The sequence below is a fragment of the Anoplophora glabripennis genome, unplaced genomic scaffold, assembly GCF_000390285.2.
Source record: "Anoplophora glabripennis isolate ALB-LARVAE unplaced genomic scaffold, Agla_2.0 scaffold43, whole genome shotgun sequence".
NCBI classification, from domain to species: Eukaryota; Metazoa; Arthropoda; class Insecta; order Coleoptera; family Cerambycidae; genus Anoplophora; species Anoplophora glabripennis.
Genome location: NW_019416281.1, coordinates 425,736 through 444,634, shown reverse-complemented (window position 1 = coordinate 444,634; position 18,899 = coordinate 425,736). Strand labels below are relative to the sequence as shown.

The following is an 18,899-nucleotide window of genomic DNA, read 5'->3' as shown; positions in this document are numbered from 1 at the left end:
CATATTACTTCCTTTATCCATTAAACATAAGCCTTGTTTCAGATACTAGGTACGTTAAGAAAGAATAATAAAAAGGTTAGATCATAAAAAGTTTCTCCATTTCTGTTTAATTTTTTTTGCATAAATTTAAAATTTTTTCTTCATTTCTAAAGCACCTATTACAGTAATTGTCCTTGTGTATTCGACGTTTTCATGTATTTTTTATTTTCTTGGAAGTAACATATTTTTTTTTAAAGTAAATTAAAACTGAAGTCTCATTTCATTTATTATCTCTACGTTTAGAGGTGTAATATACATCCCTTTGTTTCTACTTTGTTCGACATAATTAGATATTAAATTGAAATTAAACGAGAAAAGAAATATTAAAGCACGGAAATGTTACAAGCGTCTGTTTTGGGTTACGATTCTACGATATGGAGCAACGGGTATTTGAACCGAGAACCTAATTAGAGTTTTCTCTGCATTTTCTTTACTCAATGATTCAGTTCAGATGAAAAGATAGTAATACCGTAGTATTAAATAAATCAGATAGCTGAAATATCTCGCTCGGATACATAAAATATATTAAAGTTGCAGTTTCTTTTACTTTTTTGGTGAATGGATATGAAAGAATACTTAATTTTCTAATTGAAAATTACTAGAAGATTAATATTGGAAGATTTAGATATTTTGAAAAGAAATCTGTTTTTGGCAAAAAAAAATTATTACAGTGCATTAGCTAGCTTACTGAAATGCATTAATAGACCAGGGAAGGAAACATTTTTAAATTTATTAATTACTGGGCGTGATTTTATTGTTGTAAAGTCTTGGGAATGATAATACAAAAAGCGTCTCATCAAATGGGTCATGCTCATCGTTAAAATGAGACTATAAGTTAAAATTGCTTTATAAACAAAAAATTTATTGCAAAATTAAACGGAAAAAGTGCTTTTTCTTTCATTGTTAATAACATTGTAAATAATTAATAAAATCTTACCAAACTTTCCCAAAATGTGAGTTTTTATATAATTAAGAGATGTGCAAAAGATGGGCTAGCTCGGACAAATAGTTTTTGCAAAATTCCATCTATTTTTCCCATTTTTGCAAGGAATGCCCATTTTCAAATGACTATTCCGGGGGCAGGGTTATGACCAAAACATTCTTTTTGGGTTCATTTTCTTTGAAGGAACACCAAGTATACTCTAGTTAGTTTTTTCAAGTTTAGTTGTATATAATTTGAACAAATAAAAAGCACTTTTTCCCTAATAAACAAATAAAATAACTCCACGGTTTTTAACTTTTGAAAGAAGTTATATACACCATTCCAAAAGCTCGTAAAAAACCTACAAAGTGAAAAAAAAACAAGTTTCTACGACCAATAGGTCCGGAGTTAGCAATTTTTTTTTATAAGGGCAATTTGTTATAAACATTAAGACCTGAAATTTTAACATTTTGTAGGTTTAAACTTTATGCCCTGTTAATTTTAATTGAATTTGCCCATAATTGATCAATCCAGAGCCCGTCAAAGTAAAGCTACGCAGCACTAGCCATTCAGGGGGTGTTGGTGGGGGGATCTTCCTCTCTACCAAGAAAAAACTGACAATGTCAAATTTGTAATATCTCAGCTTCTATGTAACGTATAACCTTTTTTTTTTAATTTGGGGTAACTCGCCGAAAAAATTACTTCTGGATCCTCCTAAAATGAATTTTTTTAATCTTTTTTTTTTATTTGAAATGTTTTAGACAATAGTTCTCAATAAAAAATGTTGTCAAAATTATTTTAACCATTCAAAATTAATTTAACCCCCTCAACCCCCAAAAAAATCAATATTTTTATTTTTTTATTTTTTCATACTTTTATATAATTATGGATTTTCTATATTGATTAAAGGATTAATTATTTTGTAAAATTATTTTTATTTATAATTAGTATAAAAATACTGACAGTAGAATTTTTTTTACAGTTCATTAGATACAAATTTCAACTTAAATTTGGGGGTTGAGGGGGTTAAATTATATTTTGACATTTTTTTATTGAGAGTTATTGTCTAAAACATTTCAAATTAAAAAAGGAAAAAAAAATTTTTGGTTTTACAAGGGTAGAAATAATCCAGAAGTAATTTTTTCGTCGAGCTACCCCAGATTAAAAAAAGGTTTTACGTTACATAGAAGCTGAGATATTACAAATTTGACATTGTCAGTTTTTTCCTGGTTGAGAGGAATATCCCCCCACCACCACTCCCTAAAGGGCTACTGGGCAAATTCAATTAAAATTAACAGGTCATAAAGTTTACATTTACAAAATGTTAAAATTTCAGGTCAATGTTCTTTCAAATGTTAAAAATCGCGGATTTGTTTAATGGGGAAAAAAGTGCCTTTTATTTGGTAACAATTATATACAACTAAATTTGAAAAAATATATATTTTTAACTAGAGGATACTTGTTGTCCCTTCGAAGAAAATGAGCTCAAAAAGAATGTTTTAGTCATAACCCTGCCCCCGGAATAGTCATTTGAAAATGGGCCTCTTTTGCAAAAATGGGATAAGTAAATGGAATTTTGCAAAAACTATTTGACCGATCGAGCCCACCTTTTGCACATATCTCTTAAGGATATAAAAACTCACATTTTGGGAAAGCTTGGTAAGATTTTATTAATTATTTAAAAAGTTATTAATAATTAAAGAAAAAGCACATTTTCCGTTTTTCTGCAATGAATTTTTTGTTTATAAAGCAATTTTAACTTATAAAGTCTTACTTTAAAGATGAGTTCCTCTATATCAAATCGTCTGTTGAACATTTTTCGCCAAGATTAATAAAGTTTTTTTACAATAACGTGTAGAACGAAAAATGTCGAATTTTTGACCTATTTGTTGATAAAAAACAATGACGCTATACTTTTTTCATGACCCATTTGATGAGACGCCTCTTGTATTATCATTCCCAAGACTTTTCAACAATAAAATCACGCCCAGTAATTTTCACGATTTCTCGATGATTTTTCACCTTTATTTCTTGGCCTACAATTTGATATTAGGTACCTACAGATAAAATATTTTCTACTGTTGAAATATTAAATTACCACAGCATTACGTCTATTCACTTACCTTTAATGGCATCAAAATTACATTTAACTGAAAGTTCTAGTAACCGCAGCAATATAGCAATATACAGGGTGCTCCTAAATAAGTGTCGCAACGGAAAACTGTAAATTCCCCTTGAAAAGAGAAACATATTTTTCCTCTTCCATTTTTCTTTCCGAGCTTTCGTTTTCGAGATACACGGCGTCAAAATTTTTTTTCAGATTTTTGCCAATATATTAGGAACTGTTTGAACTACAGGACTGAGCTTTTGTACATATGTTACCAGTATTAATAGCTACTTGCAGCAAATGTTGTTAAATTTCGTTAAAATTGTTAATTATTACTACCTATCTTTTGAATCACAAAAGATTTTCGAAACGTTAGCAAAATGTTTGTTTTTCTTCATAAAAAGTCATTCTTGTTGAAAACGGTAGACTTTAGAGCAATGAAACAAGAGAACTCTTTTTGTGTAAAATTCATTGGCGCTTCAGAATTTGCTGTCACATGTCAATTTTTCCAGTGGCGTAAAAGTTAGTGGGGGGAAACCCTGACGATACCTTAAAATCTCCACCACTGGCACGTTCAATGAATTCGAGAAAAGTGCGAAAAAGTAGCTATTAATAGTGGTAATGCGTGTACAAAAATTCAGTCCTGTAGTTCAAACGGTTCCTAAGATATTGGGAAAAATTTTTTAAAAAATGAAAATTTTGACACCGTGTATCTTGAAAACGAAAATCCGGAGAGAAAAATGGAAGAGGAAAAGAATGATTCTTTTTTCAAGAGGAATTTACAGTTTTCTGTTGCGACACTTATTTAGGAACACCCTGTATTTATGTGGATCTCTTACGTGAGTGTAAAATTGACATCCAATTTCTTTAGTTTGGGACGGGAGAAAAAGAATTGATGATTTACATAGCATAAACACTTTATTATGAAGATATTCATGTTTACAATAGTTACATTATCATCTTACGGAGACATTGTAGTAGTAAATTTTAAACATTAAACGACTCAATATATATTTTATAGAGTAATTTCAGTGATATTATACTTTTCATCGTCTTGGAAATATATGATCACACTCATGAAGATAACAATAATCAAAATTGTGTATTTACATTTTATACAAATTTGTGCTACCAGGCATGCCTCCTACGCGCTTAACCGTATCTAAATTCATTTAATTCCCCATCATCAATCAGTCTATATATAAAAATTTTCACTTTGCATTACAAAACCTTAATAATTAACATTTACATTTTAAAATTTGGTAAACTCGTTTAATTTGACTAGAAAACAATGACGAACGTTCATGCCGTTTAGAAGTAACAGGAAAATGTATTTACAAACCAAACCAACCAGTGGAAGAAGTCAACAATATGATTTGTTATATTAAATATGTATTAGTATCGTTTCGGATATGTTCATACCTAGGGATATGTCAGTAAGAGTTGATTAGTACTTTCGAAGCATATTGTCAGTAGATTCACCTATAATTGTAGATAAAATTTTGTGTTAGATCTTTATAATTTAGGTGTATATGTACACATTTATTATTTATTATTAATTAATTTACGTATCACATATACTGAGTATAAAAATCTTCTGTACATCAAATAATATCTCGGGAGAGCATTTAACGAATTTCGCTATTAATTTCTTTCTTCAAAAATGGAAAAAATAATGTAGGTTTACATTTCTCGTTGTAGACTTGATTTGAGCTACAATTTGTAGTGTATTGAATTCAGTTATTTTCTAGATCAATAAAGGATTTGTTCATAAAGTGTGTTCTCCTAATTAAAATGAAACATGTTTTATAAACTAGAACAAAGAAGTAACAAAGTAATTTGGGCCCTAGACCTCTCTTTAATATAAAATGTACACATTTTATTTCTGACTAAATAAGGACATGTAGGATCGCCAAAACGCAGAGCAGTAGTCAAGTGGCCTATAGTGATAAATCGTTTGGAAAAATATTGTTGTATATTGGTCAGAAATCAATGAACTATATCCAAAGAATAATATCACAAATTCAACAAGTTGACTTTATGATACTGAAAAAAGTTATATCCTCTTGATCCACAAGAAAATTTGTAATGAAATAAAAGTTAAAAAGGTGATTTTCCTAATACATGTAAGTATAAAAAGTTTGTGTGTTAATACTTGCAGTTTTGTATCATTTTCATATCATTTCTGACTTAATTCACGATATTTTGTGCAGATGAAGCTGGTCTTAAGTCACCACTACCATCACGATCAAGATCATGGAAATGACGATATATAAATCGTTCAAAATCGGTTCAAATTTCATGTGTGTATCATTAATTATTGAAACACCAATACACCAAATGGAAATTCGAATGGACTACTCGTATATAGGTTTATGATATTTAATTGGATATGTATTTTCTTGTCAATACGCATAGGAAATCAAGACAGCAGAGAAGGGAAGATATTGGCGTACATTGAAATAAATAAATATATGCCAATTAAAACTGGGTCAATTAAAAATTTTTCTTGTACCTTTAAGAAAGTTAAAAATAGATTCTTAATTGAAATTGTTGACGCATTTCTTGGCAATGGAAAAAAATGCATTGATAATACATTCATTATAACATTAAAATAGTAAAATTAGGCAATATACCACGTGGCCCATTTTTTGCCCTTGAATTTGACGTTAACTGTGAACCTGAAGGCCAATTGAAGGTCAACTTCATAATTTTAAATGGGACCATCTATCTTTTACCCTGGAAATGGATCTGGCAGAAAATTTTACATCAGGGTGTGGTCTCAACTTTGACCTTGCTGTCAAGGTCAAGGTCACAGCGAGTTGAAATTATTCGTCACCCTAAAGAACCTCGGCATAATATGTAACCCCCAATGTCGATAAGATTTTCACCAAGGTACTCAAATCATGACCTTGGATACGACCTTGACATTGACATTCAAAGTCATTTGAAGGTCGAGTACAGAAATCGACCTTGATGACCTTTACAAAGGTTTTAAGGATTTTCGGAACCGTGGATCTAGGATTTAATCTTGAAGGTCATTTGAAGGACGACTTTGGTTCTTTTTATATCGGCACCTGTATTCCTGGGGCTGGAACCTGAAAATGCGATAAATTCTACATCTGAGTACATTGGAAAGTAATAAGTGGTCAAATTAAAAGTTCATTTGAAGATCAAATCAAGAGTTAACCCTGGATTATTAATGAAATGACCTCGTGATTCAATGGTCCACAAATAATATTTTTTACATTTATTTTCAATTTTCCACCATAACTCTGTCACCTACTTTGTAATGTACTCAAATATGTCTTTTTCAATTGTCAAGCAGAGTTATGTCTTTGTTGAGTAACGAAACACTTTTTTCGTCCCCCCCCCCGTACCCTTTTTCCACATTATTTGCTCCTGACAATACCTATGCGTTTCATTAATCTATTGTTAATTTAATTGCATATTGAGAAATCTCCGAGGTTGCTTGTCATATGAATACGCTGTGACCTTGAACACGTTGTGACCTTGACATTGACACCAAGGTCAAGGTTGAGATCACATCCGGCTGTAATTTTTTTTGCCGAATCCATTTCCAAGGTAAGAAAAGAGGATACCATTTATTCAATTATGAAGTAGACTTTCAATTATGGAATTCAAGGTTAATGTCAAATTCAAGGTCAGCAACTGTTTTCCCTAATGAACAGAAAACTTTCACTTAGGCCATTTTTTGATCCTAGGCTTCACTAACGAGATATTCACATGTATCAATTAAAATGGAACACGTAGGATGTATGACAAATTATTTTGTTGTTATTATACAAGATGTTACAAAAATGAGGTTCGAAACCTCTGTGACAGATATTTTCGAGATACTTACGTAACATCCAAGTTTTTATTTTTATTTTTACATTTGCAAAAAAATGATAAACACCATCATTTTAAAATCAAGGCGGTACTTGGAACAACATTTGAATGTTGCATTTCAAAGGTTCATTTCATTCATTTTTTAATAGATGACTACGTGTTTTACATACATGTACAGAAGAATATAGTCATGTAATGTTTGATAGAGCTATTAATAAATCAGAGAAATATGGACAAAAAAAGTGTTAAACCTTTTACATTTGCGATTTTTTGTCCCAATAATTTCGTCAACAAATTGATCAAGTTATATTGGTTCAGCAACTTATTGAATAATTTAGGTGGCTTTTCATGATTTTCAATTTATGTCAAATAGTCAGTTACAATATACAGGGTGTCCCTGAAAAGGATGGACAACGCTTGACCACAGGTTCCTTGGATGAAAACAAGACTATTTAGCCTAACTTACCTATATACAAAAGTGCACGCCTACTGAGATATAGCCTTCTAAATATAGAACAGAAAACCTAGTTTTTTTTCAAATAATTTGAAAACCGTTTTTCTTAAAAACTTCAAATTTGGTACACATATTTTTTTATATAAGGGCAATGTAAATATAGAAATTGGTGAGAATACATATACAGGATGTTCTATTTCTAGTGCCTGTGCGCCGCTGGCTCTCCCGTAACTTTTTTGTATGTCCGCCAATGACAACAGAATTTATATTTTTAAAAATAAGCACTATTTTAGAAGATTTTTTGCCTCTTACAAAATTTTGATGTTGTTTATGGATTTCGAGTAAAATTGGCATTTTTTACACATTAAATAATATAAAATCAGTTTAAGATAAATAGAACATTCTAGTACGAGGTGCCATATAACAGAGAAACAAATTCATAATAATAATTAAAAGGTTATGTGTCAAGCTAACTGTGATTTAATTTTAGCTTACTTTGTTTTTTATTGTAATGTATACTTTTGCTGAACAAACTGATATGTTAGTAGTATTGCGGTATTGTGAAGAAAATTGTTGTGCTACTGTTCGAATATATGCTGAAAGATTTCCTAATCGAAGAACTCCAAATCATAAAACATTTACTAATGCCAGAGACGCCTTCGGGAAACAGGACGTTTTTTACCTGTAATATTAAATCGTGGATAATGTACGGCCGGAATTATTTAGCTGGAGGAACAAATTTTGGAAAGGGCCGAAGAAATTCCTCAAGTAAATAAAATACGTTTAGCGGCAGAGGTTGGCTATCAAAAAGTTCCTTTAATAGAGTATTAAAAGGCCAGTTATTACAGGTTACAGGTATTACAGGGTACAGGTAGGTATTACAGGTTATTAAAGGTCTAACAGGTGGATATGTAGAGGAAATAATGCCCCTTTAAAATGGCCACCTCGATCCCCGGACCTAAACCCATGTAATTATTTCATTTGGGTAGCGTTGAGGACCACAGTTTAAAATAACTTTTCAGTAAATACAGAAAACGAATATGGGAAAGAATACAAAATGAAATTAATGTTATGAGAGGGGTAATGCACAATTATTGGATAATTTCTAATTTTCAAAGAACTAATGTTTGCGTTTAAGAACAAGAAAGTAACTGAGCATTTACTGTGATATTATTTTAATGTGATTACAAATATTAGTTTATTTAAAATGTTAATGTTGACTTTCTTACATTATTAGTTGATATTGTTTATTTAAATATTACTGTTGATTTTTATTTTATTGATTGGTAATACTAATACCAAAAATGTGTAGTTATTTTTTTTAATGTGACGTTTTTTCATTATTATTCCCTGCTTTGAGGCTGCAGTTATAAATTATTTTTTATAAATCGGAATATTTGCCTATATTTAATGTATAAAAATGTGAATTTTACTCGAAATCCATAAACTATAGCGAAATTTTGTAAGAGCAAAAAAATCTTCTAAAATAGTGCTTATTTTTAAAAATATAAATTCTGTCGTCATTGGCGTATATTCGAACAGTAGCACAACAATTTTCTTCACAATACCCCAAAACTACTAACATATCAGTTTTTTCAGCAAAAGTATAAATTGCAATAAAAAACAAAGTATGCTAAAATTAAATCACCGCTAGCTTGACACATAACCTTTTAATTATTATTATGAATTTGTTTCTCTGTTATATGGCACCTCGTACTAGAATGTTCTATTTATCTTAAACTGATTTTATATTATTTAATGTGTAAAAAATGCCAATTTTACTCGAAATCCATAAACTATATCGAAATTTTGTAAGAGGCAAAAAATCTTCTAAAATAGTGCTTATTTTTAAAAATATAAATTCTGTCGTCATTGCCGTACATACAAAAAAGTTACGGGATAGCCAGTGGCGCACAGGCACTAGAAATAGAACATCCTGTATATGTATTCTCTCCAAATTCTATATTTACCTTGCCCTTATATAAAAAAATAAGTGTACCAAATTTGAAGTGTCTAAGAAAATTAGTTTTCAAATTATTTGAAAAAAATAGGTTATCTATTCTATATTTAGAAGGCTATATCTCAGTAGGCGTGCACTTTTGTATATAGGTAAGTTTGGCTAAATAGTCATATTTTCATCCAAGGAACCTGTGGTCAAGCGTTGTCCATCCTTTTCAGCGACACCCTGTTTGTAATGAAGGTCGTCGAATTCAGGACTTTTAAATTTATAAAAATAAAGGATTTCAAAACGGAGCAACTTTAAACTGAGGTAAATTTAGCTAAATCGACTTGTATGTACCCGACACCCTGTATATCGTTGTAATAAAAAAGTAACAGGAGTCAAAACAAACAAAGTAACAAGACAAATATACAGAGTATTCTATTTGATAAATCAAAAGTTTGGTTTTTACTTCGAGAACGCAACATTCAACTATTTTTTTACATTTCTATGAGATCGCAATTTACTATTCCTTCATAGACAGAAAGGCAAAAAAAGAATAAGGGGGGTAGAAAGTTATGTTAATACCCATGTTATATTGTCTTCGGCAAGAAAACTTGTGTCTCGGAATCAACACATCTTAAGGTTAGTTTCCATAATAATTTTTCTTTTAATTTCCTTAAGCAACATCTGTCACAGAAGTTTATCCGGTCATTTCCGAAACACCTCGTATAAATTCCTGCCTATGCTGTCACGAGCAGCGACCCAGCCGACATAATTAAGATCGATGGCTATAGATTAGGCGACAGGCCATCGCCACTACCACCACTGCTCCGCAATAAAGGCCGGCAAATACTACAGGGACACCTTTACACACCGAACCTCAAGTCCATGCACACTATTTACAAAAATCCCACGGCGCTTTATACACAGCTTTCTTGTTGGCAGCCCATTAAGGGCGTTCGAACGGTGACTACCTCTCTGTGGTACAATCCCTGCTTGGCAGCCGGAAAAATAGATGACACTGGCGAGACCATGGGGGACGTTTTGGCTGGGACCGGTGGTGGCCTTCTATTATGATCTATTTGAGCGTAGATAGTTGGGTCCTCCCTACTGCGTAGGGTGCCGTACTGGTTGCCGCCATTTTTAACAGGCTCCAGGGAGTTTGGTCGTGTCAGGGACAGCTCGGCGTAGGTGACCTCGCTGACGACGGCCTGCAACACCAATGGTTTCGTTACCGGTTTATGGTTAAATTTAACAGCGGTTTTAGGAGAAGGGCGGGTTAAGATAGAATCTCTTTGCAAAATTTATAAATAAAAGAGTCGTCGTTTATTGTAGTCTGTATCGTACAGCGAGAGAAAAATCACATGTAAAAGCGGTAAAGTCGTTAATTTAGTTTTAAAATAACATATTACTTAGTAAAACATTTTTCATTTGAGTAAATTTTATTGGTCAGAACCATACCAGGGGTCCCATTTGAAAGGAAACGACTTAAGGAGGTATATTGGGTTTACAAAATACACAAATGTACTTGAAATTTATATAGGGTATTACCCAGTGCTCCCTTTGTGCGTCATATTTAAAAAAAAAATTTTTTAATCTAGATTTTGAGATATTGTTGTTGAAAGTTGTTCATTTTAACATAGGTTTATATGGCGAAGATGGATGGTGCGGCTCTTTTTTTGCCCATAACTAGAAATTGTGAAACAAAACTTTTCCATAGATGATTGTACACAGTATTATCTTATTTTTGATGTAAAACTAATGTAAGTTTTGACATAGTACAGCTGTATTAATTAAAAACAGAAACCAATTTCTGACTTGAAGATTAATGTGGCAACGTCGCAATCAGCTGACAGCTAGGAGGGGATACATTTGAAAGACTTGATAAAAACGAAATTGATTTCAAACATATACATTTCTCCTAAATCCCATGTACATTGTTATCAAAAATAAATTATCCACAACAGATTATTTTTTGTAATGTTTTTAAAAAACTAAATTAATTAAAAAAGGCTAAGAAGATGTGATATATTTATTGGAATTAAAAATACAGTTGATAAATCCTTTTAATATATTTAATGGTTTATAAAAACATCGTAATCCGTACCCAGCAATATTTAGGGTTAATATAATTAGTAATACTTGAGATAAAAGCATTTGTACAGAATAACAAAGGAACATAAATATTTCTAAGCAAACTTTATATCTAAAAAATGAGTTATAGTTGCAACACTTTTGTAACATTACTAAAATAGAGATAAAAAACACGAACAGTGAGTAATAATGTAATTTCTATCACAGAACCTTCAAAATTGCATCCAACATTTTCTTTGACTTGGACGAGAGATGGGCGCGAGTGTCATTTCATTTCTTTAGAACTAAATTAATATAATTTTCGTTGTTTTAACAGTTCACATGATTTACGGATTTTAAATAAAGGATACAAAGTTTACACACATTTTTGAACGCGTACGCATCTTTACCCGAATTTGACGCGCCATATCTCCGATGTCCGAGGTCTGTAGGTTCGCAGTGTGTACAGCTGCACTCGATTATTAGCGCTGTTGCAACATCTACATAGTGTTTATGCGTTCATTAAATATAATTTAAAACTACTTAAATAAGATATTTTTATGTTGTTAATTTTCAATATGTATGTTTTGTGCATATTGAGTAGATTTCTTTGCTATACAGGGTGTCTCATAATTAGCTGCCAACACTGAACAGGCCGATTCTATGATCAAAACTAAGTAAAAAAGTTCATATGAACATGGGTCCTGAAATGCTTCCTAAGGGCACAGGGACCCATTGAAGAGGGAGGAATGGAAATCATTTTTTTGCAATATCTCTCAATCGCGTTGTGATAAATGAATGAAATTTGGTATACACAGCTAAATTTTGATGAGCAATTTGATGGACTAATCCATTTATTTCCACAAGGTCCATTGGGGTGGGTACGGGGGGGCCCTTGGTACTTTGCGTGTGTAACTTTTTCATCTTTGACTTTTTAACAAATTGGACAGCAAATTCCGTTTTCCCGAACTGTTTTACGTTAAAAAGGTACTCTTGTTTCAAATCGTTATCTTTAACGGTTTCTGAGAAAATCGCTCTTGAATTAATCCCACTTTGGTCAATTTCATAGTAATTTAAACAAAAAAAAATTTTTTTGTTTAAATTTAATCTAATTTTAATAAAAAAATAATAATAAAAAATTAAATTAAATAAAAATTAATCCTTTAAATGGAAAAGAGAGGAAAGGAAAATTATTATTATTATTTTTTGTTTAAATTACTATGAAATTGACCAAAGTGGGATTAATTCAAGAGCGATTTTCTCAGAAACCGTTAAAGATAACGATTTGAAACAAGAGTACCTTTTTAACGTAAAACAGTTCGGGAAAACGGAATTTGCTGTCCAATTTGTTAAAAAGTCAAAGATGAAAAAGTTACACACGCAAAGTACCAAGGGCCCCCCCGTACCCACCCCAATGGACCTTGTGGAAATAAATGGATTAGTCCATCAAATTGCTCATCAAAATTTAGCTGTGTATACCAAATTTCATTCATTTATCACAACGCGATTGAGAGATATTGCAAAAAAATGATTTCCATTCCTCCCTCTTCAATGGGTCCCTGTGCCCTTAGGAAGCATTTCCGGACTCATGTTCATATGAACTTTTTTACTTAGTTTTGATCATAGAATCGGCCTGTTCAGGGTTGACGGCTAATTATGAGACACCCTGTATAGATAATGTTTATCGCAAATAATTTCAATAGAATCTAATTTTTTCAAGTTCGTAGCGGGTTTTAGTCCCCCCTGCGATCCTCACTTCCCTGCGACCCCGATATACCTCCTTAATATCTTGAAAACTATTTGTCGCATAAAAAAATCGGGTGACGATATTGTACTATTATTTTCACAGAAATCCTAGAGCCCTTCAAGTATATCCGAAGGTCACCTTTGATTTTTTAAATGGTAATCTATACAGGGTGATTCAGTCAAAATGTCATTAATTTTAACCACGTATTCCAAAGGCCTAACAAAGACAGAAGATCGAAAAAAAATGTATTCAATCTTTTAATCATTGTGTTAAAAATATAACAGTATTTCTATTTTTATAAATGTACCATGTCGCTTAGAGCTTATTGAAGCGTTTTTCTCTAAACGTCTAGGAAGACTGCCAGACGTTACATTTTGTAATAAAATTGCTATAAAAATACTCCATGGGTGCATTTTAATATGCACCTGTAGTTAACCTTTCCATATTGTCTGCCCTTGCCCTATTTTATCGCATTATATCTCTGGAATAGTTGTTATTGTGGTTAAGTTGCACAAAGCAGAAATAAAAGCTCTAAGCGTTTAAACTAATTATTAATATCCCGCTATTCTATTATTTTGTAACAATCACCGTATTTTGAAATACATTAAATGAGAAATAACGCTCTAGGCATTACGAAATATCCATAACGTCCTGAACAAATTAAAAACGCATTGCCCTGGAAATAAAACAAGTTTATTAATGTCAATACAGATTAAATGTGAAATAAATGTCATAACAGCTATATGTAAAAATATATTCGATTTAAATAACAGTCTCGAACAATATTATCCATATAATACCTAGGATATTTTAATTACCATAGTGTCAATACATTCTAAATGTCAAATAAAGGCAACTTTATGTAAAAAAAATCGAATTAAATAACAGATTAGTAGAACGGTAAACACTGAAGGCACCACGGGTGTTATAGGATAATTTAGATCCTCGATTGATGCGTATTTCTCGAACCAGTGGCTCTCGCGAAGTACACTATCTACTCGCCATGTTACCCAAGATACTTTAATTATTACCTATTATAATGTTGATACAGAATAAATGTTAAACACACATCGTACTTGCTATATGTAACAAAATTTATACATTAAATAAGAGACTATAGTAGGATATTAAATGTTGGAGATACCACGCGTAATATAACAATGATCTCGGTCTACGCTATAACTGTTTTTCTTACAGGTACACTGTTTCTAGTTCAGCGTGACTTTTGAAGTGACATATGTCTGTAATTTTGTGTAATTTATATCAAGTTTTATAGGCAGGAATCATCGATTTGATGAGAGCAATTGCACTGTCGTTAGACTGCGCGACTTTCTCAGATATACTAAGAAATTTTATTCTTTACACGAAAAAACCTCTACATGTTTATTTATGTGAGTAGAATTAACTTTTACTGAATCCATAGAATTCAGTTGCGTTCGCTCTTCCAATTTAATTAAATTGCTTTTTAGTAAAGAGTGTTGAATTTGCAGATTAGTACCAGCGTGAAGTTTGTTAATCCACAGCTGCAACTTAATTTTTTTGTGGCAATATACAGAAACCTATGAGAGTTAAAATGGCGAAGGGCTCTAACAAATTTTTGTGACACTTTTTCAAAAACCCAATCCAAACTCGATTCAAATAAATAAAATTATCTGAAAAGGACAGCATTTTATCAACAATATAAATAATAAATGGGTCATTAGAGGCTCCTGTGGTCAAAATAACTGTCTAACTAATCTAATAATCTGAACCGACTTACTTTAGTGCAAAAGTTAATAATAAATATACAAGGGGTCAAAGAAAATAATTTGACCAAGTATCATTTACGGAAGTATATGGTGATGCTGAATTGAGAGCTATTAATTTTCAAGGTTGTTCCAAAAATTGAGAGAAACGGGTAGCTCTAACCGTCGTAATCGAAATGGTCGACCACTATAGTTTGCTGAAAACTCAAATATTAGTATTCTCCAAATAGCATGAAATGTTGAAGTTGGTTCTATGAACAACAGCTTTATCCGTTTACAAAATTTTTTAGAACGTGACTTTTTACCAACAGCACATTTTTGTGAAATGCCAAAATCCAGATTTTGCTTCAAAAATCTTGTTCACAGATGAGGCTACGGATAATCTAATCTAATATTAAAAATTCTCACCGTTGATCAGATGAGAATTCCAATGAAAATTGGCTTCAGCACTCTCAACATGAGTTTAAAATGAACAATTGGTTTAGAATAGTTGACGACCATTTAATCGGCCGTATTGAACATCATGAGAGACTCAGAAAATATATTTTAACTTTCTTCGTAACGATTTATTCCAGTTCTTGAAAGATGACCACTAAATATCGTCATGACATGCGATATTTACACGATGGAGCCCCACCTCATTATCCGATAGAAGTTCGGAATCACCTGAATACTGTTTCTCCCAACCGACAATCCATGGACATCTCGTATTCCGGATTTAACTCCAATGGACTTTACTTTTGGAGGTAGTTGTGGCAAAGGACTGTAGATGCAGTTAGAAACTTGCATCCCAACGTTTTGAACGTTATAAGAAATTTATTTATTCAAAAAAATGGTGGTGGTGGTCTTTTTGAACATTTACTCAAAATAAACACTAAACAATTGGTACCAGAAAAAAAAATCCTATGCATCTACACATGACAATATTTTCTTTGTTCAAAATTTTGATTGTATGTATGTTCTGATTTGCTAGTAGTTAATTTTTTAAAATAGTTTTTTTTATGTAATTATTTTAATACAATTATTAATTAATTTAATGACAAAAATATGTTTTTAATTAATAAATTCGTTTTCGAGAGAAAAACCTTTTTTCTCGAAAACATATGCTTCTAGCGTTGTTAACTAAGAATATCTTTTATTCCTAGAAAAGTATGAAGACCATTGTTTGATATCAGAAATCGCATACTACGAGGACCAAAAAAGTTGAGAAACGTAGGACCACCTATAGAATATGTCAAAATGCTAATCAAATTTGAATTCCGCATCACGATATACGATAAAATGATTTTTCTTCAACTTTGACCCTCTGTTTGTTTGTAATTATTAATTTTTGCACTAAAGTAAGTCGAGTTAGAACGAACTATTTTGACTCTAGTAACCTCCCATTACAGTATGATCCGTTCGTTACAGAACATCCTGTATAACTGCTGTCATTAGATCATCCCTGTCCTTTTCTTTCAGTCTGTCAAATTTAACACCAATCATATAATAGTTAGGGTGCAATAAAGAAACGTGTATACTTACAATATTTATAATTAGTTTGATAAATGTGTAAAAATATATTTATAAATTTATTTTGTGTCTATTTTACAACCACCAAAACTAATTTTCTCTTTAGTTCTTTTATACTAATGATTTTGTTAACATTACATCGCTTTGCATTTAACATAAACTGAATAAAAACAGAAAATGCCACGTCACCTAGAATATCCCATTCACTGCGTATATTATGCAAATTATTCGGTTGCATACCTCTAACACTATGAATATTGAACAGGGCTCCTGTACATGCAGGAGCAGGAGCGAATGCAAAATACTGTGGCACGTTTTATGCACATAAGATCGATTAGTTGGTACCTGAAGACAAAATTTCTATGCACAAAATTATAGAAAAATATGGAATAATTTTCGTGCCCTTTCAGTAGTGTAACAAGAATGTACAGCCGGAATAAGGCAAGCAAATACGGGCAATAGCTTTCATGAATTTTTCCAACGATTTTTTTGAGAATTTTTTGAAAAAAAAAAACGCCACTGTTTCAAAAAGCAATTTTTTGGTTAAAAATAAACTTAAAAAACTAAAAATATATTATTTTTATATATTTTTTTATAAAACTACATCTCAAAATGAACAAAATGAAATAAAGTGATATGATATCTTTAGTTTTTACCAAGTTACAGATATTTGAAAAATGTTTACCCAAAATATTAAAAAGCTTGTAATTTCTTGAGGGGTTGAACAAAAATTTGAAAAAATTAATGAAAGCTACTCTAAATGGGTTTATTTAATAAATATGATTGATTTATACCTTTTGATAGGTACTTTATCATTAGTAATATTTGAAGCTCAAATAGGGTGCATTAGCTAAGCTGGGTGCGTATATTTTGCAAAACTTACAACTAAAAAATATCTGGGAATGGCGTATAACGTCCCTAAAATAAAAAGGAGCAGTTAGGAACACTTAATAAATAAAAAAGCAACTACTATAAAAACATTTAGGACATAAGTACCTGTTTTAAATGCAATAACAAAATATATTCTAACATGCATACAACGCACATGTTTATGACGTATAGTCTTTCCGATCTCAATTGAAGAACCAAGAGGTTGGCAGTATGTACCATGTTCGGTCGCTGACGCAACAACTCGGCATTGAAATATTTGAAAAACTTGTTCCCATACGTATTTATTTAGCCATACCCATATACATATCTGGTCGCCCAGTTGAAGAATGAGTGCGCGGGCAAACGCGGCACAAACACAGCCGCACTGGGCGACATGGTCATAAATTCAGTTGTCAACAAATGGCCTAGCAGTGCAGTGCAACAATGCGGAATTTGGTGTGATCCAGGTAATTTTCTAAATATTATATTCAAATTATTATAATTTTTTACCTTTACCAGAAAACGTTTTCAGGGACGTCTACGAAACTCATTAAATTTTATTGCTAGGTGTTTTTATACATGTTCAACTGACTTCGGAAAGACTATACATCATGTGACATGTTACTTTACAATTATGGGTACATAGAGGGTGTCTCAAAACGATTTTCACATCCCGATAACTTTTCAGGATTCGGTCTTTTAAAAAAAAAAAAAAATTTCAAGTACAAGTTGTAGGATAACAATATGCTGATGACATTCAAATGACTGGCAAGAATAAGGCAGAAAAAATTTTTGATCTCAGATTCCGACATAAAATTTGACGTCTTAAAATTAGCGTAATTTATTTGACATGAAGTTGATTTTAGTTTGATATTGCAACATGAGGGGAACGTCAAATCCAAGTCAGCCACCAAAATTTTATGCTCTGTTAAAATAGAATTTGGATATCTCATTTAATATTTTCAAATTGATCTTTAGTACAGTCATTGAAGCTGAAAATCAGCTGTAACCTCCGAATTCCTTGAAACTGCATGGATTTGCATGAAATTTTAGAATATGGCTCATCTTAGGCTCAAGTTCAAAAGTAACATAATCCCGATTGACGCTTTTTGTTTTTTAGGGGTAAAAACTACCCCTACGTGAAAAAAATTTAAAAAATTAAGTTTTAAGCATTTTATTGATAAAAATCTTATCCAAGCACAAAGATTAAATAATGTTCCATGTTCTCGAACATGTTTTATGGTATATTTGATCTTTTGGATCCTTTATTTAACCATTGAAAACTATCCCTATGCAAAAAATAATGATAAAAAATTACTTTTTAAAGATTTGGCATGATTAAATTGTGCAATTATTTAAAATAAAAATTACCTTACAGCTAATAAAAGAATTTTTCCCTTTCAACCCCTAAAAACCACCCCTGTATTGACAAAAATGATAAAAAATTACTTTTTAAAAGCTTGGAATGCTTTAACGGTGCAATTATTTAAAATAAAAATTCCCTCATTGCTTATGAAAGAATTTGTATCTCATAACACTTTTCAACCCTTATAAATCACCCCTGTGCTAAAAATATGATAAAAAAATACATTTTAAATCTTGGAATGCTATAATTGTGCAATAATTTAAAATAAAA

At 31.5% G+C, this 18,899-nt stretch overlaps 1 protein-coding gene across 1 annotated transcript in view; it reads right to left on the bottom strand.

The window, feature by feature from the left end:
• Positions 1–10,218: 10,218 nt before the first annotated feature.
• LOC108907619 (nephrin) overlaps positions 10,219–18,899 on the bottom strand; it is a 372,803-nt gene continuing 364,122 nt past the window's right edge. The window contains exon 14 of the mRNA XM_023457403.1: positions 10,219–10,527. Within this exon, the coding sequence (XP_023313171.1) occupies positions 10,237–10,527 (291 nt within the window). The 3' untranslated portion in view covers positions 10,219–10,236. The remainder of the gene's footprint in view (positions 10,528–18,899) is intronic.